The 25,948-nt window shown below is 51.6% G+C and overlaps 1 protein-coding gene across 2 annotated transcripts in view; it reads right to left on the bottom strand.

Annotated features, from left to right (window-relative positions):
- Positions 1-2,746: 2,746 nt before the first annotated feature.
- The window catches only part of PPARGC1B (PPARG coactivator 1 beta), a 108,818-nt gene continuing 85,616 nt past the window's right edge, over positions 2,747-25,948 (bottom strand). Inside the window, exons 4-12 of one of the 2 annotated variants that reach the window (XM_077137390.1) lie at positions 25,498-25,614; positions 22,630-23,785; positions 21,677-21,713; positions 21,006-21,070; positions 19,136-19,928; positions 16,327-16,402; positions 14,053-14,174; positions 11,935-12,089; positions 2,747-10,837 (exon numbers count right to left, since the gene is read on the bottom strand). In XM_077137390.1, coding sequence (XP_076993505.1) covers positions 10,737-10,837; positions 11,935-12,089; positions 14,053-14,174; positions 16,327-16,402; positions 19,136-19,928; positions 21,006-21,070; positions 21,677-21,713; positions 22,630-23,785; positions 25,498-25,614 — 2,622 coding nt within the window. In that variant the 3' untranslated portion in view covers positions 2,747-10,736. The remainder of the gene's footprint in view (positions 10,838-11,934; positions 12,090-14,052; positions 14,175-16,326; positions 16,403-19,135; positions 19,929-21,005; positions 21,071-21,676; positions 21,714-22,629; positions 23,786-25,497; positions 25,615-25,948) is intronic. The other variant, XM_077137391.1, reaches the window with a different exon arrangement.

Below are 25,948 nucleotides of genomic sequence, written 5' to 3'. Positions count from 1 at the left end.
ATTATCATGTGCAAAGAAAGGAACAGTAAGTCCTTTTTGCTATCATCACATACCCAGTTGTGGTGGGTGCTGGGAAGAGCTGCTCAGTTCCCTCTTCCGTGAAGGACTCGTGGCCTTGGCCGCTGAGTACTGGCAGCAGACAAAACTGTGTGTCTGCCCCTTCGGGATTGCCTTGGCTGAAGGGGGCTGCTTTCCCAGGGTGGCCCGTTTGCTATGAACAGTCCAAGTGTAAAAGATGCTTGTCTTGGCCCAACACAGGACAACTCCGAGGCCATTTCAGTACCTTAGTTAAGGTCAGCTAAGGCTGTCCCTGGGCTTATCACTGCTCCACTACTCCATCTGCCCATGCCTACCTCCTCTCTCTCCTCCCTTCCGTCCCAAGGGCACTCCCAGTAAATACCCTGCAGACTAAGTCTGAGGCTGCTTTCCGGGTATCCAACCTGTGAAATGAGCCCCTAATCAAATTTCCCTCGTTGCTGCAAAAATATCGTTAATAGTTGATTTACTTGAATCTGATTTTAGTTTGGCACATTAGGTTTAGTTGTTATGTTTCTCAAATTTCTTTTAATCTATGGCAGTCTTCACTCCTTCCTTTTTTTTTGACAGTGACTTGTTGCAGAAACGGGGTCAGCTGTCCTGCAGAATGTCCCATATTCTACACTTAACTGTCTGCTTCCTTTTGGTGGAGGATAATGTTGTAATAACGTCCCTGTACCCTGTTCTCCTATAAATGGACATTCGCTCTAGAGAGAACTTCTTTTCCTCCTGAATAGAAGGCTAATGCAGAAGGCAATATATTAAAGCAGTTGCTTTGAGGAGAGAGACCCACACGGTTTCTCTGAATGTTGACAAACCCCTGATCTACACAAACCTCCCTTTTTATACAAACAAGGAAGCTGAACGCCAGTGAGGGGCACAGGGCTGGGCTTAGTTTGCAGCACAGCTCCCTGGCTTCCCTCTGGAAGATGCCCTAGGTCACAGAGAACAGCGGGCAGAGGACGTCCACCCTTAGGCCTCCCCGGCACGGCAGTCAGGGCTCCCATCTGTGCACACCACGATGCCAACAGGGAGCTGAGTCTGGAATCCTCATCTTTTAACACCCAAGCTAGATTTTCTGCTCTCCTGAAATTGGCATTCATTGGTCTTTTAAGCAGAGGCATGCCCCTCAAATGCCACATATGGTGGTTAAGTGGCAGGGTAGAGAAAAAAAATCCTGAGCAGGTTCCCTCTGCCCTGTCTGCTCCCCAGCCTTCCCCATTTGTCCAAGGGTCATACCCCTGGCTGGGCCTCTCACAGGGCTATGGTTAGCATCAAATGAGACCATGCATGATGACAGTATTAATGCGTACTTGGGGCTTATCATGTGCTGGTACTGTGCATGACCTAATTTCATCTTCACAACAACCTATAGGGTATAAATTGTTACTTGCTCCTCCTATCCAATGATGAGAATGAGGCCCAGAGAGGTTAAGGAGCCTGCCCAAGGACACCCACATGGTAAGTGGTAGTCAGGATTCAAAACAAAGCAGACCCCAGCTTGTAGCCATTTTTGCTGCACCACAGTGCTTCTGAAAAATCAATTTTAGATCATAGAGGAAACTTTGAGTTCATCTAAGCAAATCACCTGGTTTTATAGTTGAGGAAACCAGGGGTCAAAGTGGTATTTCATCCGAACTCACACAACACAGAAGTGGGGGAGCTGGGCCTCAAACTCAGGTCTTGAGACTCTAAATCTGCCATTCATTCCTGGCACTGCTGAATGCACTTCCTTGAGAAGGGGCTATTTCTTGTGATTTTGTGGCTTGGCTGTTTCTCTAGCTGTGTACAGCCATCAGGCCACGGGGTAGGATTCCCTCACTCACCCATTCAGGAAATTCTGCCCGACAGGAGTCTGGGCATCTACACTGAACAGAGAAGGGGTCCTGCTCTGCTGGAGCTTACCATCCAGGACGGGGCAACAGCTGAGCAGTGGGGGTGCTCGGTCCTTCTGAGCTCCATGAGATCGGTTTTGCACTGCCTCGCTGCGAATGGCACAGCTCACACAGTCAGGCGGTGTCACATACAGCCCAGGAAGCACAGAGGCTTCAGCGACATCTTGCTTAGGAAATGTCCTTGACAGCTGCGGCTTCTACACTGCTTTGAATGATGAACTTCTTAATGGCCTTATCCATGGGCATGTGGTTTGGGCTGCAAGTAGGCTGCATGTGGCCGCTGCCCTCGCTGTTCCTTCTTTTCTTTTTCATCCTCGGAGCAAACACCCCGTTTGTTTTAATGGGAAAAAATCATGATGCACTCTCTCTCCTAAGAAAATAAATCACCTGAACAAAGAAAACTAGTTTATATAAGTAATTTTCAAAACAACAATATTGAAAAGTTTGTACATACCGTGGAATGCAATGGTTGATTATACCTGCTCTTGTTTGTACATCATTTTCTTCACCAATGTTTCAACCATTTGGGGGCTCATGGGTATTGTGCACTCAAACTACACCGAAAAATAAAGCTAAAAGCACCAAAAAAAAAAAAAAAAAAAAAAAACCAGCTTTAGGGTAAATTGAAAAAAAAGGTTCACCATGAGAGTGCTTTGAAACATGAGGAAATAACAAACGTGTAAAAGTAAGAGTCTGAGATGCCACTTCTCCATCCCTCACACGCTGGGCGTGTGTATGATAAGGAAGATGTTTCAAGAGCACTTGAAAATGGGGCACAATTTAAATCTGTGCCAAAGGATATCCTCTGAGTGGAAACTGTTCTGTAATTGTAAATTGCTGTTTTTACTTGAAGCCATAGCGTCAAAATATCTCATGGCACATTTTTTTGGTCTGCTTTTGCAGGAAAAAGTTGATATGCCAAAAAACAAGGGAGACTTTCTTTAAAAAGTTAAAAAGTTATAAACTCTACAAAAGTGGGGCAAAGAGTCGTTACAGGAACAGCTGCTACATGGGATAAGTCTATGATCAACATGAACCGTGAAAAGTGTTGTGAAGGAGGGAACAGTGAACAAAGGGAAATTTTGGTGACATAGGGGTGGGAGCTGGAGGTGGGGGACAAACCTCCACCAGGGGCTTCTCTGAGGACACGACAATGAAACCGGAATCTCCTCCTCATCTAGTGGCTAGGGTTTCCCTCAATGAGAATGCCGAAGCAATAAAGACACACGGGGCAGGGCTGTGGTGGTATTTTCTTTTTAATCTCCATAGTGTATTTGTTAAGTTTATTTATAAGCAGATCACTTCACTATTTACAGTACATGAGCATAGAGATTCTACAGTTTTTGTGATGTAAACAATAACTCCCCAGTGGGAGTCTGAGAAAAGAAGCCAGTTCTGAAGTATTTACAGACGTTAAAATAGAACTTTATACTCACGGAATAATAATACACAGAGCAATTTGGTTAAATTATCTACGAAACTATAGAATCTGACAATGTACAAATACAGGAAAACATTTTCTCATTTAGAAGGTAGACAGGTAAATCACACCAGAAATAAAATAGGGACGATGACAACCACAATAATTAAGAGCAAAGAAGGTTTCTTCTCTGCCCTTACGGATAAGTATTTATATAAATAAGGACACAACCCAACAAAATGGAAAAAATATATAAAAATCCTCTACCAATTAAAAAAAATAGCAAAACTAAAAACTCGATTCTCAATCATTAGCAGTGTCCTTTAAAAAATTAAAATTTAGCTTTCTATTATAAATAACAAAGCGGATGTGTCCCTCTGTGTAGGTGAAATTCTTGCACCTTTCTCAAGAAATGCATCAATGTAATTCCACACTCACACACACACACAAATCAGACACGTGAACGCACACACACGCACACACATACACAGCCTTATACTCACACACGCCAGGCTGTAGTTACCTTGTTGAGCTTCCTAATAAATAATGCCCCCTATGGTAGTACCCCTGGGGACGCCAAAACCTCACAAGTTTAGCCATTCCCTGGTTTGACCCTGTCACAGAGCCGGAACAGCCCTGGCTCCCTATTGCTCAGAATTCTCAAGGCTGCATGGTCAGACTAAGAGAAAAGGATATGAGTTCAAGATTGGGAAATGCTGGAAGAGACCACCTTGCCCAGTCTTTTAAGGCTAGCTACAGACACTGTCTCTTTAGAAACCTGGGGATGGGGAGATGGGTCTCGGGTTGGATTCAATATTAGCAGCTGCCCCCGGAGGCAGCAGACTCACACATCCGATGCTGATACCATGTGGCACAAGGAGGTGAAGGGAGGGTGGGCATGAATTTCTAAAGCAGATTGCACTGAACTGGACTTTGGGATGGTCATCGTCCCCAGAAGCCATCTGGACATCCAAGTGGTCCGCTTCCGTGCTGCACTTACAATCCTGACAATGCTACCCTCTCCTTGAGATTTCCAACCTGTTTCCATTGGATTCCGAACATCCCTCAAGAAACAAAGTTGGGAATAGTTTATGACTTTTTATTCCTAACACAAAAACATTTGACAAGATTGTTAAATACAAAATATAAAAGCAAAAGAAACAAAAATACCTGTTTGGCTATTAAGTGGACCATATCAAAGGCCATGGCCAGGACCCTCACAGAATCCTCACACCTGACCTCCTGGCTTGTCCCGAGGGTGCGGTGCAGGCCACCTAGCAGAGGTTCACTTAACAAGGTCAGCAGCTGGGCTGCCAGTATTGCAGTTACAGTGAACCCCTCCCGGGCACCCAGGCGCAGGGGTCCACTCCTTCTCCTCTGCCCACAGGAGAGCTAGTGCATTTCTCAGTCTGTGTGAGAGTCTACTAAGCAGTTGCTTTTGGAGTCTGGGGCAGTAGTGTTACATCGGGCTGTGAACACACTGACAATTCTGCTTACGTATTATCCTTCATTGCCACACATAGAGTGGACAGCAAGGCGGCTGAAAGGATTTATTTGCCTTCCATCGGATAGCTGGTAGATACAGTCTTTGGCCACTAGATGGCGAATAGATGTTGATAAGGCAGAGTGCTGAGGTGGAAACCGATCAATCCCCTTTACAAGTAACCAATGAGCAAGGCTGGAAGAGTGAAACAGGAGACATCTTTAGGCTTCCTTGGAGGATCCTTTGGCAAAAAAATAGAGCACAGAGTGGGTTCAACTACATAAACACCTCTTTGAAGAGTTGGTACACAGCCCAGCAACTGACCGTCTACATATGACCTTCATTTTCAGGCCCCAAATTCAGGCAGTTGGATTTCTGTGCTGCTTCTGGATGTGCAAGACATTCTGATGAAATGGATTATCTGAAACGCTGCCCCCCCACCGCCCCCCCAAATCCTGAAACCTCGGCCATCACTGTTATATCATTTAAGAAACAAGTAAAAAAAAAAAGCTGCCCTAAACATATGCATTGTGATCGATGCCTCCTGTTGCCCCATATGTTTTACAATCATTTGGGAAAAAAATGTGTGACAGTTCCTAAGTCAAGCTGTTTTAAAAAAACAAGCGTATTGCTAGTATTGTTTGAGGATGAGAGAGATACAGCCAAGTGGTCACGACATTCAGATTAAAAGCTGTTCGGTGGGGACAATGGCAAGGCAAACGTGAGACCCAACACTGCCACCTGGCCAAGCTAGGGTTTCACTTCTCACCCTCCCCATAGAAACTATGGCTTGGATCTATTCTGGAAGACAGCCTTCTCATACAAAGCAGCTCAGCCAGACCCCTGAGGGTTTGAATCTGCTGCTAATTTGTTCCCTTGTAGAGAACTCCCCCCCTGAACATGAGCTGGACATGGCCAGAGGATGGGACTGGTTTAATGGATGAGTGACAGATAGAATCCCAGTGCTCCAGGATGGGGCCTCGGAGGTGAAAGGGACTTTAGTGCTCATTCCACCAAACATTTTTATTTGCTAGCTGAGGAAATAGAGGCCAGCAGTCATACAGCAAATAAGAAACTAGTCCCTTTGCATGAGAGTTTCTCCCTCTGGGATGGCTTATATTGAAGGTCTTGCTCTACCAACCCATTTCAACCGGCTGGGCTGTTTTTATTTTTTATAAAAGTAGGTAGCAAGATCGAAACTCACCTTTCCCTGTTTCTAGGGTCTCCAACACAGAGGCTAGCAAAGAACTGGTCTTAGGATCGGCCCTCCTATTGTTGACCTCTAGGAAACAGCTTGGCCCCCTCTTCCCTCATGCTAGCCCCCTCCCTGACCTGCTGCTCTCCCAATCCCTAGAAGCATATCTCACATAGCCAAAGGAGACCCGTATTTGTCAGTGTAGAAACATGGAGCCAGGCTGAAGTGTTATGGTTTTTCTCAAAGTGCTTTTATTGGTTCAATGCAAAGTCAGCCTCTGCCTACTTCCTGGGTGCCCTGCAGCCGGCTTCCAGGCCGCCCCCCACCTTTACCCCCCACCCCCGTGCCACGTCTATTTCGGGCTGAGGGCATTTCCCCCCCACCCCTGTGCCATGTCTGTTTCGGGCGGAGGGCATTTCTGTGCACATGGATTTCTTAGCTCTCACACCCTCCCTACATTTACCCTGCATCTCCAGACTTGGCAAACAGCCCTGGAGCCCATCTGTGTGTACAAATACCTTGGGGACTGGGGAACCCACATATTGCACATAAGGGGTAATTTGTCCCCTTCTGCCCCAGTGGGAAGAGGCAAGGGGATCTCTCTTCTTTGGCCAAGGAAACCATTAGGTTCACTTTATTTGCTACTGTACATCTAATTCCTTTCCTTTGTCAAATCTGACACTGGGATATGAGGTTCCCAAAACTGAGGATAGCTGCTAAATCTCAAAGGCTATGAAAAATACTGTAATTTTGACATTAGCAAGCGAGATCAACCAGTTTCCTAAGGTTGCTTCTGCTTCACAGTTGGGATGACCCATTTCTCTAGCTGCAGTTGATTTCAACCGAACCCGAGGCCTGAGATGGGCCACAGGACTGACCTGTCTGTGCAGGTCAGTGCCCTTCTCTGTCCCCTCCACTTGCCACCTGCACAGCTACCTCAGCATGCACAATGCAAAAGGCAAGGAGAAACTGCTCTTCAAAAAATTAAAAAGCATAGGCTTTAGGCAATGAAAGACTTAGTATGTCTCATCCCATGCCAGGTCTTGAGTCCTGAGTCCTTGGAGCCCAATGCCTTCCCCACTTCCTCCTCCCGCCCCCAAAGCCCTGCCTCTCTCCCTAGTATGGGTGGGCTGCCATACTATTTCTTTGCAGATCTGGGGTCCCGACTGATACTTTTTGACTCAAAGTGGTTTTCTAGTTGGGGGGTAGGGGGGGTAGGGCAAGGTATGATGGGAAAAGGGAGGGTGGGGGCCTTAGCTACACTCCATCCACTCATATTCTTTACCTCTTTGATGCATTTTCCTTCGGTAACCAGAGCCCCCGAGAGCGAGGATTCTGATCCAGCCTTGTATCGACTGAGGAAGGAGATGGAAGAATTCCACTTAGTGGTTGGATTGGGCATTTTTGGAAAACACCAGCACGGCACAGAGATGGACAGTACAACCTGCCCTGTATGGGCAGCTATCGACACAGTCTACAGTAAGCTTTTATGGCAATCACATGTAAACATCATCGAGAGCAAACACTAGGACAGAGCTACAATGAGATGGTTGCCAACGGCAGCTGCTCCCTCTGGGTTACTCCTTAATTGGGTGGGAAAGAGACCAAGGTTGACTAGATTTCCTGGGGAGACACTGGAGTCTCCTTGGTAAATAATACACAGCACCGAACGAGCCTTCCGGAAAGAGGCTGTCTGCAAAGTTGGTCAGTTTCAGAACTCGTAGCTATGTGTATGGGATGGCGAGCAGAAAATCCTCGATGGCCTTGGTTGGGTACCCTCTCCCTTCTATCAGTGACCCCAGCTCTGACCTTATATCACGTTCCAAAGCTATCTCAGGTCTTCTGCTCTGCTCAAAGGCCAAGCACATTGCATAAATCCAAAGTGATAGGGTGCTGACCAGAAGGGGTGGGAGAGACCTGTCAATCACCCAAGACCTGCATTTCTTTACCCTAAAGGACCACCAGCCCATAGCAGAACCCTTGGCCCAGTGCAATTGAGGACGAAGCAAATAGGAAGGGCTTAGAGATCATCTAGTCCAACTCTTTCTAGCACAGTGAGGCTCTGGAGAGGAGAAGGGCTTATCAAAAATCACAGTGAATGTTCTTGGCAGAGTCAGGACACACCTTAGCTTTCTAGTCCCTGAATCTGGCATTCTTTGCTATCGGTTTCCACAGAACTAAAATCTCAATTTACTCGGTACAAATCAGGACTTTGGGGAAGCAGCAGAGGATTAAATGCTATTCCATTCCATCCATAATCATCTGTTGTGTGCCTATTGCATGCTAGGCAGTAAAAAGCTATAAAAGGAATTTAGAATGTTCAGGTCTGTGCTGTGGAAAGTCCCTTTTTTGGTCCATTCTTGTAAGCGCTACCTTCTCTAAACCTGTTCCTGTCCGCTATCCAAGCCCTCTCCCCACCCAGTAGGGTATGAATTGTGACTGCTGAATTGAAACTCCTGTGCCAAGGATTAGCTTTAGGGGAATTCTCATAGATCAGAACTTGACAGTCAGGGATGGGTCAACTTTGTGGACTGCTGAAACCCAGCCAGAATACAGCTTGGTATGATAGAAACCTTTCAAAGATTAGACAACGATGTCAAATAGGTTAAACTTTGATCAATCAGTAATGGCTGCCCAGAATGCTGTGTTGAGGGATTCTAACACCATGTTCAGGACCAGAAAACATGGGCGCTGTGATCAATTAGTTATGTCTGTCATTGGCCAAGGATGTGGGAGCAGTGGTGCATGTGCCACATATGCACCGTTGTGACCCAGAAACCCCCTAAGCAAAAGAAGCTAAGCAGTAATTTGCACAATTTGTCACCTCAGTCCATTTCACAGAAAAGGAAATTGAGGTCCACAAAGGTCAAGTGACTTGACATAGAGAAGCTCAAATTCCCTATCTCCCCTGATGCCTGTCTCTTCCAGCCTTTTAAGTGGGCTTGGCTCATTCACCTGGGACAAGATCATCAGCTTACCCACTGAGGTATTTGATAAACTTTAAAAAAACAAAACAAAACAAACAACTACCAATCCCCAAAGGACTAGGTCTGGCATTCACAAACAGATTAAATTAGCTTGTTAGCTTTAATGAATCACTTTCAATTTTTTTTTTTTTTAAAGCAGAGACCTTTTTTTTTTTAAATACAAAAATTTCCTAAAGAACCCTGATGTATGAAAGAGATCTAGGAGGAGCTGCTCTGTCTGAAGCAGAAGCAATGAGCTCATACCCTGCCTGCCATACGCTCCTTCACGAATGGCCCCCAAGGCACCTGCAGAACGTCCAAGCTGGACATTGCTTTGACATCACTCAAGAAGACAAAGTTGAAAGTAAAGTCCAATTAGAATGTTTTCTAAGTCAGAAGGGAGTTTGGAGAGTATCTTATCCCTCCCTTACTCTCACAACCTCCTTCCTGGCTCCTCCTGCAACCCTCTCCCCACCCTGACACATATAATATGACAGATGAGGGAAAGGTGAAAATAAGAGACGAGCTCAGGGGAGTAGGATGGGTTGTCCACTGCCCAAAAAAGGATGATTGCCCCAGACCGCCCGTCTGCACCGCAGCCAGGTGCAGCACTGAGGCTTTGAAGAGGTGCCCATGGGGGGAGCTCATCCCCAAACAGCTTGGCATCGAAGGTAATGGTATGTTCCAGACAAGCATCAGTTTGAATTCTCCTAATGTTGGTGTACGTCAGCTGTTGACTTCAACCCCCAAATGAACCCTTAGGCTTCTGGTTGGTTGTAAATTCAGCAGAACTCGACTCTGCCATTCCTTGAAACTTCGCCTCTTTACCCCAGCTACTGCAGGAGCAGGGGAACACTTGGGTCAGTGCTCTGCCGACCGGCTGGGGGACCCTGGGCAAGTCCTTTCACCTTTCGGTTACACCATCTTCCTCACCTGTAAAGTGGGCAGAAGACAACCTGCCTTCCTCACAAGGTGTGTGAGGACAGTAGCCTGCTGACAGGCAGGAACGTCTCAAGCTGGGCAATGTGACCCAAGGTTGGTCAATAAGAGACAGGGCAGGATCTGGCATGAGTGTGGTGGGACAGCCATGGACACCTCTTTCCACTGCTCCTAACAGTGGCTGCAGGCCACGTGTGCCCTCCCAGTCCCCCCACACTTCTGGGGCAACCTGGCAAGGGGAGCAGAGCTGCTGAGTGGCAAACACCTCATGACAGTGCATAGTTAAAAAAACCAAGGAAGCGATACAATAATCCCAGGCACAGCACATCTGAGCCATAAATACATTATTTTAAGGATATACTTTTTTTTTCTTCAATTAAAAATGAGTTTATAATCCTGATTTCTATTCACAAGTAACAATTTCATCATCACACACTACAGAGAAGAAATGTTATGGTGAACATGGCTGCAAGTCTACGAGGGGCAAGTCAGTCGGGAAGGAGGGAAAAATGGGTGACGGACCCAGCACTGAGAGGGGCCCCCAGGACAGCCCGTCGAAGCGAGGACACTCACGTGGCAGTGGAACGTCAACACCATGGAAACTCACAGACAGAAGCAGCTTTGTTCAATGTAAACATTGATTTTTTTTTTAAAGGGACAGCAGTTTCAAGTTTCTCTCTCACGTGTGTTCTTTCGCGCGCTTGCTCTCTCTTCTCATCGACTTAATTTCTTTGAAAACGTAAACATATTGGAAGGGCCTTGTCTGAGGTATTGAGGTATTCCTCGAAGGTTAAGGCTGTTTTCAGTGTAGGCTCTGCTGGGCCTCCTTCAGTAAGCTGTCAAAATCCATGGCTTCGTACTTGTTTTTCACTGACGTGGGAAGGGCCTCTTCTGAATTGGAATCTGGGAGGAGGGTGGAGGAGTCAGAGAGAAGGGGGAGGCAGTGAGTGGGCACTGAGAAGGGCCAGCCCCATGGAGTGGACAGGGCCCCGGGCCTTGGCAGTGAGGGATGAGCACTGGACTCTGAGCATCAGCTCTGCTGCCCTGCAGTGTGACCTGTGGCGCATCGTCGATGGGCCAGGGCTCTGGCTGCCCTGTTTGCAGCACGAGTGGGGTCCCCCAAAACGCCTTTCCAGCTCCAACATCCTATATTCTCCTTCTCCAAACAGCTTCTTGCTCATTAGTGCTCTGCTGGGGAAGTCTTATAATGGGCCAATAAAACTAGAATGTGATCACCACATAGAATGGGAAACTGAGTCCCATTAAGGGAGAAGCAGCCAGGTGGAACACTGCCTGGCCTGGAATCCACCTAGGCCTCCTGACACCCAGCCCTGAGCTACGGACGCTGCACTGGACCGTCCTCCTCACCTCACCGCCCCCAAATAATTCTTTCCTAGAATTTTTTGCCCTTCTTCACCAACTTGTCCCCAAATGGTAAGGACATGGTAATGGCATTGTCTCACTGTGATCCATTAGTGGACATGGCCGGTGCCTCTGAAGGGGTCACCCTGAAGTGCCCTCTCAAGGGGGCAAGATGGCAGCTGGCCCTGTGGCATCAGAGACAGTAGCTGGGCGGGCCACGGCAGCTCAGTAGGCAGAGTTCTTGCCTGCCGTGCCGGAGACCCGGGTTCAACGACTGGTGCCTGCCCATGTAATTAAAAAAAATAAAAAATAAAAATAATAATAACAAAAAAATTAAAAATAGAAAAAAAAATAAAAAAAAAAACAGTAGCCATGGCACTGCCAAGGCCAAGTGGCTTTCCAAGAAGCTGCGGGAGGCTTGAATCTCTCTCTCTGCACCAATGCTGGGGCTAGACACCAGAAGGAAAACAAGATGGCAGCCTCCAAGGCAGAGTGGCGGCCAAGTTATTCGCATCGGAACTGAGGGGCTGGGGACCAGGGCCTGCATCCCAAAGGGGCTTCAGGATGGTCTGCAGGACGCCGGGGACTCTCGCACACTTTGGGTCTCACTAGAACGTGGCCAGGCCCCGGGAGCTTACCGTAGTCAGTGTATCTGGGCCAGCAGAAGCGGCGGCGTCCACCGAAGCGCAGCTGCAAGGAGGGCTCGTGGCGCTTCCTCAGGGCGGCCCCGGTCCTCAGGGAGAGGGCAGCATGCTCGGAACGCCGGTAGGTGACGAGGCCGTACTTCTCACCTCTGCAGGGAGAGCCCAAGGGAGCCGTTCACGGGGCTGGCTGGGCGGACATGGACAGACAGACCACCCACCACTAGGCGAGGAGCAGAAAGCTGCACTGATACGGCAACCAGGCCGCTGCCCCTTCAAGCAGGGCTGGTGGCAGTCGCCACGCTGACCCCGGCAGCCTGACCCCGACCCGCAGCCGATGTAGCGCAGGCTTGCCAGGGCGCTGGCAGCCACACGCGTCACCTCACACAGTCCTCAGGGGCCCTGAGGTGGGACTGTCCCACGCCCACTCACAGAGAGGGAGCAGGCTCTGTGCAGTCCAGTCATCTGCCCAAAGGAAAGGGGCGGAGCAGGGATTCGAACCCAGGCTTCTCCAATATTGAAGCCAAGGCTCTCAGGGCTCCCCTCTGTTTTCTACATTATTCCTGTTTTCTGGGACTGGCCACACCTATTCTGCAAACCTACCACTCCCTGATCAAAATTTAAGCCGGCCTTGGTCACCGCTTCCTTGGCTATTACATTGGCGTCACCTTCCCAATAGCACGGGTATTTTGCACACAACTTCATGACAGGCATCCTTTATGCCTGTCTGCTCAGCTCAGTGGACACTCTCCTATCCCTGACAACAGCACAGTGTGGTCAGCCCAGCTCAGGGTGCCAGGGCAGGTCACATGACTGGGGCCCTCCCTGGCCACAGTGATTTGTTCAAGGATGAGCCTGTCCCCAAGCCAAACCCCCCCCCCCCCCAAATCCACCCTGGGTCTTTGCTGGAACCATGAGGGAAGCTCCTGCTTCCCCAGGAGGGTCTCTAAGCTGGCAGGGGGTAAGCTCAGAGCTGAGGCAGCCAGCTTCTTTGCCCCCCAAGCATGAGGCCAAGGCAGAGGGGAGCGCTGGTGAGAAAACTGGCTCCAAAGTAATCTCTTAAGTGTGACTTTTCAGTTTTATGAATAAGAGAAATAATCCTGACTGATTTACATCTGTAAATCCTTCCAGGGCAGCGCAATGTAGTATTCACCTGCTGTCCATAACTAACCGCAGGCGCCTAAAGCTCAACTAAATCGCATGTCCCGACACCTCTCTGAACCATGAAAAGGTGGAACGCTTCTGCCCCTTTAAACATCTGACACTAGCGGTGAGCCTGAGACTGTTTTCCTGTGTGCTTTTAAAATCTTAATACATTACCCCTCTCTTTAGAGATTAATCTACTTGCTTTGTTTTTGCATGTTATCTTTCATTTGATATCTTGAACACTGTACAGAACTCAAAACAGTTCTATTTGGGCAATGACTCTTATATCAGAAATAATTTTCTTGCTGAAGTTTAAAAAAAAAACAACTATTATTAAATCAGAATGGAAAAACCTTAATAACTTAGTTGGTAGGTATAATGAGAAATGATTTAGAAATACTTTAAAAACTGACAAAGTTTTGACATTTAAGTTGTGCATTTATATGCAACCTTCTCCTCTTTGAGATCTCCTGGCAGATGAAACACTGTTTCCCCAGGTGAGTGAGAAAAAACCAGGGCCGCCTAAGGGAAGAGAAGCCCAGGGAATAGAGGAACAGGGGGCTGTGAACAGCGTGGGGCTGGTGGCTCATCAGCACGGTTCCAGCGCCAGCGCGTCTTTGCCCTGCCAGAGGCTGCGTGCTGTCCCGGCCCCATCTCCTGAGCACGGAGCCTGAAGCAGACACTTGGGCTCCAGATCTGGCTCTGCGACTAACTCACTGCTCAATCAATTTTGCTGAGATCCCCCAGAAAAGAGAACAAGAGAAAGAATAAGAGTCCCTATGTCACACATATGTTGGAAAGTTTCAGTAAGAGAAGACATAGACCAGCCTGGCTTTAGTAAACCATCAGTGCATATTAGCTGTTATGGGTCACGGGATCCGTGGTTCTGTTCTCCTGTGAGCCCAGCCCTGAGTCTGGACTTTTGCCCCTCCTCACCGCCCTCCTGCAGGATGGCTTAGCTAGACTTACCTCTTGCTTCTCGTCAGCACCTGGCACTCTACAATCTCACCAAACACTTCGAAGCGCCTTTTCAGCTCACGGGAGCTCATCTCGCTGGAGAGGTTTCGAACGCAGACCATGCGACCTTCGCCCTGCTCGAGAAGGAACGCACAGGGACTCAGTCGCTGCCTGCCTTCCTGGGGCCCCCTTGGTGGCCGCTCCTATGGTGTCCTCATCCCCAGGCCAGGACACCTGGCTGGGCGAGTGACTCCGGGAGGGCCGGAGTCAGAGAAAGGACGACGACGACTGCGGTAACAGAGGGCCTACCCTTGTCGGAGGAGGGGGCCGCTGAGTGTCAGGTGGGGAGGTGGCCCCCAAAGGAAGACAACTATCAACTTACTTGGACGATTTGGTGGAAGATGAGTAGAGACCGGGCTGAGAAAGGAGAAGGATTTATCACCATTAATATAACTGCACATTCAGTAGCTTCTGCATTTGTGTTTTATCTGAGACAAAAGTTTTTCTGGTAGTTGGGGAGGCTTGGGGGTGGAACCACAAGGAACTAAGGATGGCGATGGGGCAACAATCAGGAATCAGGATGTTTACAGGAGTCAGAGTAGATGGGAAGGAGAGGAAAGGGGGCACTGGGGCTCCTGGAACCACCCACGCTCCAGTATCTTTGGTTTTGCCAGTGCGGCGTGGCTGAGGCCACAGTGCAGACACTGGGAACCCGAAAATTCCCCTCCAGGGGAACTCAGTGCTATGCGGGCGGCCCTGGAAGAGCCCAGCTGAGGGAGGGGCAAGGGAAGTCCTGCTGAATCTCCCCTTGTCCCCTCTAAGATCTGTGACTTGATCCAGTTAAATCCACTGCTGTTGGAAGAGTCACCCTGAGCTGCTGCAGAAACTCCAGCCTTGTTCCTAGTAACCCATGCCTCCAGGGCAACACCCACAGCTTCTGGTTTAGACAGATTTTTACTGGGAATAGTTTACAGCCGGTGACTCCCCAGCTGCCCCACCCACATAACACAGATGAAAAGTAAAAAAGAAGCACGGCCGGGGTGCACGAGCGGGGTCTGCTGTCAGCCGTCAACGGGCCGAGGCACCCACGGCGCACCACACCCAGGTCGGGCTGCACATAAGAGTCTGCACCCTGCCCACCCCTGACCCCAACCGGCCCCTCCTTGCACTTCCTTTATTTCATGACGCTCATTCTTGCCTCTCCCTCAAACGCTCTTCCTCTGGAATCTGTGCTTGGCTAGCTCCTTTCCTCCCTCCGGACTCAGCTCCTCGTCCATGCCCTCCCTAACAGTCATACAATACTTTTTCCCTCCCAAACACTTCGGCCACGCCATTATTAATTTCAGGGCGCTTATCCCCATCTGGAATTACACTGCTTGCCCCTTTGTTTATGAGTCTGTTGACGTTCTCTCCCTTCCGCCCCCACACGGGAGGGGACACCTTGTCTGCCCAAGGCCTAGAACAAGTACAGGGCACGCCGCCGCCGCTAAAGGACCAGATGCAGGTTCCAAGAAGATGGGTTTCAGTGCCTGCCTGCACACAGCTGCGGCCCCTGGCTGTAGGCACACCTCATGCTTACCCCAGAGGCACCACCTTATGGGGGTAAAATTAAGTAGGAGTGTTTTCTTTTTGTGTGACTGGTCTATTTTCCCTTCCTTCCTCTCTAGTGATACAAAAGTCCGGTTCTAGCTCCCTGCTCCCTGTCTTTTCTTTGTGGGGTGCTTTGCTGTGGGTTCACAGGCACACCCACGAGGCCAGGGTCTGTGGACTGATTCTGGGAGGGCACTGGGGAAGAAGGGGCAGGCTCTCTTGGTCCCTTAGCCCTGAGGGAGCTGGGGGAACCCTTAGGAAGGGCTCCCCTGAGTACAGATGAGTAAACTGAGGTTCAGCGAAGGGGAGGGACCTGCCCCAGGTCACACAGGAGCTGGCGGTAGGGTTGGTTAGTGGCCTGGTCAGCTCTGCTCCCCTACACCGCCTGCCTTCTTGGACCTGTCAAGGCCCCTGACGTGGAGCCCTCCATCACCAGCAACTGCCAGCCATGCAGCCAGCCTCGGAGCTGGGCTTTGCATGGTGCCACCCTCTGCTGTCCTTTAGGGACTCCTGTGCTTTTTCAAATGAAAGAACTATAACTGTGCTCTGCAGACTGCAACCTCTTCTTCTCCAGGGGCTGAAGCCCAAGGGGCTCGCCAGCTGGTTTTAAATGGTTTTGGGTCTAGGAAGCCCCATGCTTCTTGGGGCCCCTGCGCAGCCCCACTCGGTCTGGGCTCTAGGACCCCAATCACTTACAATGGCCTTTTCCCGCTGCTTCCTGGCGTGCCGGATGCTTGGTGTTCCCGCTGAACACGGCCCTCTGTTCTCACATCTGTTAGTGAACAAGCAAAGCAGAGGCACTCACTCTCAGGGGGAGACATGGCAGGGCGGGGGGTGTGGGTGGCACTCCAGGACGCAAGCATGCTTCTTAGGGACTCGCTCAGGAGGGCAGAAATGTTAAAACTCCCTCCTGCAGAAATGTTAAAAAACCCTGTGGCCTTCCTTCCCGCAATGACAGCACAGGGCTATGTGTGGGTCTGAATGCTCTGACATTTGCCTCTCCCACCTTCCCCAATTGCTGGGACTGGCTATGAACCTTGCTACTTTATGCCTTTAGGGGTAAAGGACCTATTCACATTCATTTTCCCATTTGATCTACTGGAGAAAACCCTATGAGGTCATTATGTTTCCCCACTTTCCAGATGAGAAACCTGAGAGGCTCAGGTTCAATATGGGGTTTGCCTAGACTTAGAAAGTAGGGAAGCCAGAGCTAGAAGCATGGCTTCAGATTCTAGACCCACTGCTCCTGACTGGCTTGCCAGTGGCCGTGGAACAACTCTCTCCCTGCCTATCCCATCTCCTCGTGTCCAGTCTGGCCATCAGGCTAAGCAAACTGGTCTGCTGGAGCAGAGGGAGCACGCAGTGGGAAGCTGGGGCCAAGACTTGACTCTGCCAAACAGTCTGGGTCCTCTGGGGAAATACAGCACAGAGGGTAAGAACTCAGGCTCTCATGCCAGGCAGCCTGTGTTTGAATCCTGGCTCTCCCACACTTCTCCGTGCATGACCTTTAGCCAGTTACTTAACCCTCTCAGCTTCAGTCCCTCATCTATAAAAGAGATAATCAATTGTACCTGCCTCCTGAGCCACTTAGGATCAAAGCAGAAAAATGCATGTAAATGCTTAGCCCAGAAACTGTTTGATAAATGCCTGTTATATTTTTCTATTTAAAGTCTCTGAGCCTCAGCTTCCTCATCTATAAAATGGGTACAAAAAAGGTATATGAGCCCTCCAAGGGCATCTGTGAAATTCAAATGGGGTAACAGAAGGGGATGCGACCTGCAAACTTCAAAGTGCTCTAGATAATAGTATCATCACCCGTTCACAACAGAATTGGGAGACGTTGCCCACCTAAGGGATGGAGAGTGACGGGTGGGCATTGCCAGTTTCTGTTGTTATGTCAGTTCAAAAGCCTTCCCAGTGACCGATGTCTAGCAGCTGACACACAAGTAAAGAAATGTGGGTTTGGAACAGGTTGATTCCCAGGTTACTGGGTCTACCAGGAACAGGCTATTGAGCAAGATCTGAGCTGGCTCCAGTGAGCAGAAAATGCCAGCCCTGAGCCTGGCCCAAAAATGCGAAGAGAAAAAGGAGAATCTGGAAGGGGTTCTAGAGAGGCTCCTAACTTTTCTTAGGAAAGCCCACGCAGGCAGGCCTGACACCCCTGTGCGCCCCAGGAAAGGAAGGTGGCCAGGGGTGCTCCAGCCTTGAAGGATCTGTCCAACACGAATGAGCAAACTGCCTCAGGTGGAGGCCGGGTGATGCGGCCCACAGCGAAGCAGGGCTGAGGCTGAACCCTGGCCACAGAGGGCCACAGGGCAGGCACTACCCCTGGGGAAAGGAGAGTGAGGCAGAAAGGAGGCCCAGAGAGGGCTGGCAGAAGCTACTGGCCCCTAGCTCTTGGCTTTATACAGGGCTTGCTACAGACATGCCAGGAAACTCATTTTGTTTAACAACAGATGGTCGAGGGCTTCTTAGTACGAGTTTCTGGAGAGTCACGTAAGCCCAGTTAGATGTATATATAAATATTTGAATGGAGAGAAGAACCATTAGTGTAGATCCATAAAATGAAGCTGCATATTTCTAAGGCTAACTTTATAGTACCAAATTCTGGTTCTCCAAGTACGGTCCTCTGGCCATGATCACCATCGTTCAGGAGCTTGTTAGGAATGCAAGTTCCTGGGCCCATCCAGACCTGCAGAATCAGAAACTCTGCATGTCAAGCCCAGCTAGGGTCTGTTGTTAGCAGATTCTCTGTGGGATTCTGCCACATAGCTCCAAGAGCATCATCTAGTGGTCACCCAGGCAAACCTTTTCAGCTCGGTCCCTCCTCCAGCTCCCCAGGAATGAGGACAGACCTGCTGCGCCAGAGGGAAGCCACCAGGCTCCCCCAAACCTGCCCACACTCCACTCTTCCTGCCCAGCTCCCCAGCTGACCTTCGACCTGCTCCTCTGCAGCCTGGTGCAGCGAACAAGGATGGAACGAGCAGACAGGCTCGTGAGGCATCAGCCCTACCAATGCCGGGGTAAAGGAACACTGGGGGAAGGCTGACCACTAGCCGCCACGGCACAATCAGCAGAGCAGAGACATGGGAGTGAATGTTATCACTGCTTTAAATCCAGTATTTTTTAGAACACAGGTGAGAACTATGCTCATCTTTTACATGTAAATATCACATAGGTTTTTAACTGTGTGGGTATGCATATGTTCACACAACCCCCTACCGGTTTTACAGCTATACCAGCAGAGAACACAGATGAACTACGGATAAGCTCATGCAGACACGGAGCCATGCACGGCCTGAACTGGGTTGGATTTCTCTCCACCCCCAGCTGCCACACTTGCCTGTCTCCAGGACGTGCCCACAACTGCTCTACGAGGAGGCCACGCTCAGCTGATGAGGCCACGGGCCACCCAGCGAGCTGCGGCCCCAGTTTGCGACAGTTTCCCAGGGCTCCTCCCTCCACTGGCAGCCTGCCGCCCCTCCTTAGGCCGCCCCAGCCATACCTGAAGGTCCTTCGGGCGGCCGGCGACCGGGAGTGGCAGGACGAGGACCCGGAGCTGGAGCGGCTGCGGGAACAGAGCTGCCGACTGGCCTTGCTCGGGGGGCTCTGGTAGGGGCAGTGGTCAGAGCGAGGGGGGCTGACCCCTGAGTCCTCTTCTTCATTGTCCTCCCCCCCCTCCTCCTCCAGGAGGAAGCTGCTCTCATCGCTGCTGCTGCTGCCGTCCTCAAAGACGGTGTCATACTCAGGGCTCTTGCAGGAGGCCAGGTCTTCCTCCTCCAGGGCGCTCTCCAGGAGCCCAAAGTGCTTGGTGAGGCTGGCGCGGATTTCGTGGTCTCTCAGCAGCACACTGCCCTTAGTGGGGGAGCTGCCATCACAGCTTCTGTCTTCCTCCCTGCCCGCGGCCTGCACCTCAGCCCGTGGGGCTCCTGGCTGGGGCCAGTCCTCCAGGTGGACCCCAGATGGCTCCCAGGTCCTCAGCACCTTCCTCTGCAGGGCACCCTCGGGCTTGAGCACCTGGCAGTAGTCATGGTCTCCAAAGGAACAGGAGAACGGGCGCTTCTGGCCAGCGTGGGAGGCCGGCTGGGCCGTGGCATGCCGCAGGTGGGACAGGAGCTCGCTCCGCTCTGGCTGCTTCTTTGGCAGCCTATGGGCAGCTGCTGTGGCGGCCCCAAGCTGGAGGCCCTCAGGGGAGTGGAGGCCAGGAGCCATGTCCTTGCAGAGGCTGAGCTTGGGGTCCGGCTTGAAGGGGTCCTCCTCCGTGGGCTTGTACGGAGGCGTGGTCGGCGGGGTGAGTCCTGCCCAGGCAAGAGAAGAAACGTGAAATGGAGACAGATTACTTCTCCAAGGGACACAAAGACACTTGCTGGGGCTGACAAAGTGGCTTACGTGTCAGCGCTCCCCCAACCTAATGTGGCGGCAGGCATCACTAACTGGTCCCTGCACTGCTGGGGAGCCTGCGCTCAGCCTGGGACTCCTCCACACAGTGCTCCAGGCAGCCATCCTCAATTCTTTGGAGCTGGCATGAGAGATGAAATCCATTTGCCATCCCTTCTGTAGCCTGGCAATGGTACCGGAAGCCTCTCCGTCATCCAAGGCATCTCCTCTGGCTCCACATGCAATTGTTCAGCAACTCTCCCAAACTGTACCTCCTAACTGCTCTTGGTGTCTCCCTGAGAGGAGCGGGGCCGGCGCCACAGACACCTGTCGTCTCCTACCCGGGCTGTATCTCCAGTGTCCTTAGTGTCCTGCATCTGATCTTGGCCCCCATACTCCCCAGAGAACCACAGGAACTTTCTAAAATGTCCAACTTTTACTCTCTGGGGGCTCTGATGCTGGCAGGATGAAAGACCAAACGCTTCAGCCTGGCCTTCGTCAGCCCTGCCTAACCCAGCCCAGACCCGCCTTCCGGCCCTTCTGCAACTGCTCTTTCACTTTCGCTCCACCATGTCTTTGCTCGTGCTGATTCTCCTTCCAGCCCAGCTCCAACTTCTGCGCGGCCAGCACTCTTCCCCCCACCCTCCTCTGTGCCCCCAGAGCTCGTGCACAGACTTCCGCACTAGTAAAGAGCGAACAGAACTGGTCATGGCCATGTGCCTTTGCAGGCGCCTCTGGGGCAAGAGCTGTGTCTCTGCATTTTCTGCTCCCGACATCACCTTGCGTGCCCGCTGCTGGCAGCTGAACAGCTGACGTCCAGCCCTGGCCCTCCTCCTCACACCCCCACTGTGCCTCAATACCAGCACACCCTGGAGAGCGGTGGCAGGGAAACTCTTCACCCCTTCATGGCCTGAGGAGATGCTCAGTGTGGGGGAGTCACTGCCGGGGGTCTCGCCAGCTCCCCGAGTCCTCCCCACCAGCTGGACCCCCTGGCTCACCTGCCGTGCCACAGAGCTCCACCGTCAAGGTCTGCTCAAAGCTCTTCTTGCCAAAAGGGGGGCCGCTGGCAGGGGCGGGGAGGACAGAAAGGAAAGAGGCTGGTCAGCAGCAGGCTCCACCTCACCGAGCACTCAGGAGGGGCAGGGGAGACTGCGATGCACCCTGGTTCCACTGCCCATGGATATGGGGTCTGGGCAGAATTTGTTGGGTAGACCCTTCCATCGTGGCTGTTAGAACTGAAAGCTGCACAGCACTGCAGCACAAACAGGGGACGTTTGCTGGAAGGTGGAGGGGGGAAAAGCACTGTCGGCTTCCTTATCTGACAGACGAAGCAACTGAGGCCCACATGGAGGAAGGGACTTGCCCAAGATCACATTGCACTGTCACCTTTTCCCTACAAAGAGAGCTCTTTCTGGGACCCTGAAGAGGGCAGTTCTTTTAAATAGCCTGAGGCCTTGATTTCCCATCTTCCCCAGACCTGCAGAGACCAGTTTTTAAAGCAAACCACCTCTAAGGAAACCCTGCTCCCAAGCACTCCACAGGGCAGTCACGGCAGGGGACTGGGAACAGAGGCAGGCTCGGGGGCTGGTAAACCTCTCCCACCTCCCCATACCCAAGGAGGCAAAGTTTCATGGAATAATCTACCAATAATTAATTCCTGAAACCGTACCTTTGTGAAAAGGCCAGCATGAGGCATCTGGGAGAGTCTGAAAAGAAGATAAAAAAGGAAAAAGAAAACAGATTCACTAACACAAAATTGCTAGCCGATGTTTCCCCTGGGGTGGCAAACCCGAACTTCCCTAGCACTGCTGTCCTTCAGGCACATGACCCAAACTTCCCTGTCGTTCTTAGGCAAGGGTAGAAGCTACTCAATCCAGCATCTATCCCCAGGTCTCAGCAGTGCTGACGGCTTGGGGGGTTCGCAGAGACCAGGTGGGGTGTGAGGGTGACCCCTTCTGGCCAAACTGTGTAGCACACTGGTGAAGTGCTCCAGCTTCCAAGCCCAATAGCCTTGAATCTTGGCCCTGCCACTAACTAGACAGATGCAGCACTAACTAGTTGGTCTGATGGCTAAACATCTCTGTGTTTCTCAACTTAAAATGTAGATAATCTGTGTTAAGTCTTAGACGAGTGCCTGGTACATTAAGTGCACAACAAATAACTACTACTATTATTGCCACTATTATTACACCTTAAAATTGTTAAAAAGAACTTAGTTGTGGAGCTGAATTTATAGTCACACCATCTGCCGCATCACCCAGTTAGTATTCTTTATAGCACTTATAATTTATAATTATTTTCCATTTTTGGTTACTTTTTACTGCCTATCTCCCCAAGTAAAGTGAAAGCCCCATAAGGGCAGGCATCTTGCTTCCTTGTTCAATAATTGGCACCTGTCTCGTGCACGATGTAAAACTTGGAGCCGAAGGGGAATTTTCGTGATGATCTGCTCCACCTGTCCCACTTTACAGAAAGGGAAGTTGGGGCCAGAGAGGGAAGAAACTTCCCCAGGATGACAGCACCCACGGGGGGTCTTGGACCCAGGGCTCCTGGCTCCCAGCCCAGTGGGGTTCGCGCTGCCCCAGCCCTGCCCCACTTTTGCAAGCTGCCACCTCTGACTACCTCGGGAAGGAAGCTGTGGGCAGCCGGGGTCGTCTGCGTCCCCACACCCACTCTCACAGGGGCTCTCCAGAGCTGGGATCTGGGGTTCCCGGGAGAATTGCCGGTCTCGGCCACGGTCGTCATCCACGGGGGTGTTCGGCTGCCTCTCCATGTCGTAGGCCTTGGGAGCCAAGCACAGCGAGGGCAGATCCGCCTGGGGCTCCACGGGGACCAGCGACTCATCGGAGAGTGTCAGCCAGGGGCCCAGCTCGGGGTTCAGCCTTCTGGATCGCCGCACCGGGCACACGGAGCTCCCCGGCTGTCTCCCCAGCTTGGTCCACGGCAGTCCCCGGCCCGGCCTTTTCCGGCCCCACTCCTCCTCCTCCTTTTCTTCCTCTTCCTCTTCTTCATCCTCATCTTCCTCTTCCTCCTCATCTTCCTCTTCTTCCTCGTCTTCCTCCTCTTCCTGCTGCAGCCTGGCAGGCCGGCTCACTTCCCCTCTCACCTCCAGCCGCAGCGGACGCAGGCTCGGTCTGGGCCCCGTGCTCTTGGGTGAGGCTGCAATCCTCACCTCCTCCACTGGGGACGGGTGGCCAGGCGAAGCCTGGCCATCCTTGGGGGACCTGGGCCTCGACCGGGGCGTGAGGGAGGCATAGACGGGCGTGGCCAGGCGGTAGGGTTTGCTGACATCGCAGAGGACATCTTGAGCCAGAAGTTCCCTCAGGATGGAGAACTCAGCCCAGGATGCTTTGGAGGGGTTTCGGGAGTGGGGCGGGGATCTGGCCTGCTTGGAGGGGCTGCTGCTGGGCTGGGCGGCTGGCTCCGGGGGCAGCTTCCTCTGCGGGAGGCAGTAGGTATGCATGTAGCGGATGAGCTGCACCACCGCCTTCATGTCCTCCTGGGAAATCGGGGCACCGGGGCCTGCCCTGTCCGCTGCTGGGGAGGTCCGGGGAGAGGCTGGAGCTGGCCGGGGGCTCGGGCAGTCCTCCCCCAGCTCCTCATCCTCCTTGGCGGAGAGCCGGGAGCTCAAGGGGGGTGGTGGCTGCAGGCCCCTAACCGGGGAGTGGGTTTTAGCCTGGGGGCAGGAGGACACCGAGACGAGGTGCTTATGCAGTTCTGTACAGCTCCGGCTCTGAGACGGTGTCGTGGGGGCCTTCTTGTCCTGGGTGCTGTCCACCTAGAGAGGGAAAGAGGCCAGGGTCAGGAGAGAAGACCGCACTGCTCCTCTCCTCTGCCCCAGCCTGGCAGCCAGGGCCTGGCCCCTGGGGCACCAGAATAGCCAGATTTCCTTCATCTTATCCCCAGCCTTCAGCACGGAACCTCCTACCTGTGCTTGGTCAGTGAGGAACAAATAATTGACTGTTCTCCCGACAGGTCTGTGGGCCCTGGCCCTGCCACCTACTGACCCTGCCAGGTCCGTCACCCACTCCCTTGCCCCTCACTTTTCAGGGGCAGAGCCCAGAAGCAGATCAGTGGTTGCCTGGGGCTGGACATGGGAACAGGGTTTGCTGTAAATGGGAGCACAGGGGATCTTTTCAGGATGATGGACATATTCTAAGATTGGATTGCAGTCATGGTTGAGAGCTCTGTAAATTTCCTAAAATTCATCAAATTGCACTTTTAAAATATGTGACTTTCACAATGCGTAAATGGCACCTTTAAAAAGGCTGTTTAAACAACAACAACAACAAAAGCATTCAGAAGCTTCCCAGCGTCCACAGGTAAAGGGGAAGCCCAGTGGCCTAGTAAACGGGACCCTGCAACCTGGCACCACCTTTATTCTTTATTCCTCCTCACTCGTGCACATAGGGGATTCCCTCGCGGTGCACGGTACACCTTTATTAGTGGGGCCAGAGTGGCTGCAGGGTGTGTTTCTGGGGAGCTACCACCTTCCCAGAGAGCAAAGAGCTGCCCTCGACAGGGAGCTTAGTTGCTGCCCGCTCCCCAGAATCGTAAGCATAGGTCTTGTTTTGGGAGGTAAGCCAGGACAAGTGGGGACAGGAGCACAGGGAAAGGGGCCATCCCAAGGAAGCCAGGGCAAGGGAGAGGCTCCTGCACTGAGGTGCTGTCTGAGAGGGGCCTGGGCTGCTGCAGTTGTCCCTCCATCCTGATTCTTTCCCTGAGGGTGCGGAATCCTACGCATCAGTCCCCAGTGGAGAAAGCAGCAGTGCGGGGCGAGGCAGCAGGAGTCCTTATTACACTTTTCACTGCAAGCTTGGCAGACCCAGGCCCAGGCAGGAAAAGGGACTGGCTTCCACCCTGGTGTTCGTCACACAACTTTAGCCCCTCCAACGACCTCCCAGAAGCAAACAATAACAACAAAAAAACACAACTTCCTACAAAAGGCCTCCATGGCCTGCCACGATCCAGGCCACCAGCATTCTGCACTGCTCGCCTGGCCCAGCCACTGGCCCCCTTTCAGTTCCTGTATCACACCAGGAGCTAGTCATGTCCCCTTCGCCCCATACACTGAGCACAGCTGCCCCTCAGCCTTCAGTCTCAGCTGAGACTCCAGCCCCCCTTCCTTTCCAGCCCCCCTTCCTTTCCAGCCCCTCTTCCTAATCTGCTGATTATCTTTTAAAATTCGCTTTTATATTTCAGTCCCTCCACTAGACTACAAGTTCAATGAGGGCAGGTCACATCTCCCTTGTCCTTAGATGCTCTAACCCAGCAATGAGCACAGTGTTAAGAAAACTCCAGGGCTCTTTCTAGAACCCCAAATGGGGCCAGGTCTGGAGAAGGGACATCCTGTACACCAGCAGCAAGGACTGTGTGAGGAGCAAGGGGTGCTGGAAGGTGACTGAAGAACCTGATATTTCCAACAAAAGCAGAAAGCTTGGCCCCCAGGAGCCAGGATGTGGGCAGGTTTCTGGACATGTGCAGAAATACCTTGATACATGTCCTCTGACTTTTGGATCTGGGGCCTGCCTGGCGCCAGGAGGTCCCTTCCTTCTGGGTGTCAGAGCTTGGCGTCGCGGAGGATGTGGCAAGGAGCAACTTCTGCAGCTGAAGAAGAAGCAAAGAGGAGAAAAGCTCAGGCTGGACTGCAGCAGCTTTATCATATTCTTCAGAGGGACTCCGAGGGGAGGGGCTTGAGCGCAATGGAGCCCCTCAGCCTGGCCAGAGCCTGGCCCTGGGCCACCACAGGGCCATGGGAAGAGTACCGGGAGGGCATTTACTGACCTAGAACAATGTTCCCAATGTATTAAGTGCAGAAAGCAGATTGCCTAACCGTCCCAAATACAAGCATCCCAATAAAATGCAAATCCTTCTCGGGGTGAACAACCCAAGAGAACATCTGTGACTTTGAGAAACCCAAATATATCCTGGGTAACATCTG

This window comes from Tamandua tetradactyla, chromosome 20 (assembly GCF_023851605.1).
Source record: "Tamandua tetradactyla isolate mTamTet1 chromosome 20, mTamTet1.pri, whole genome shotgun sequence".
Classification (NCBI taxonomy): domain Eukaryota; kingdom Metazoa; phylum Chordata; class Mammalia; order Pilosa; family Myrmecophagidae; genus Tamandua; species Tamandua tetradactyla.
Note: the sequence above shows the minus strand (reverse complement) of the source record. Positions and strands in the feature narration are given on the sequence as shown.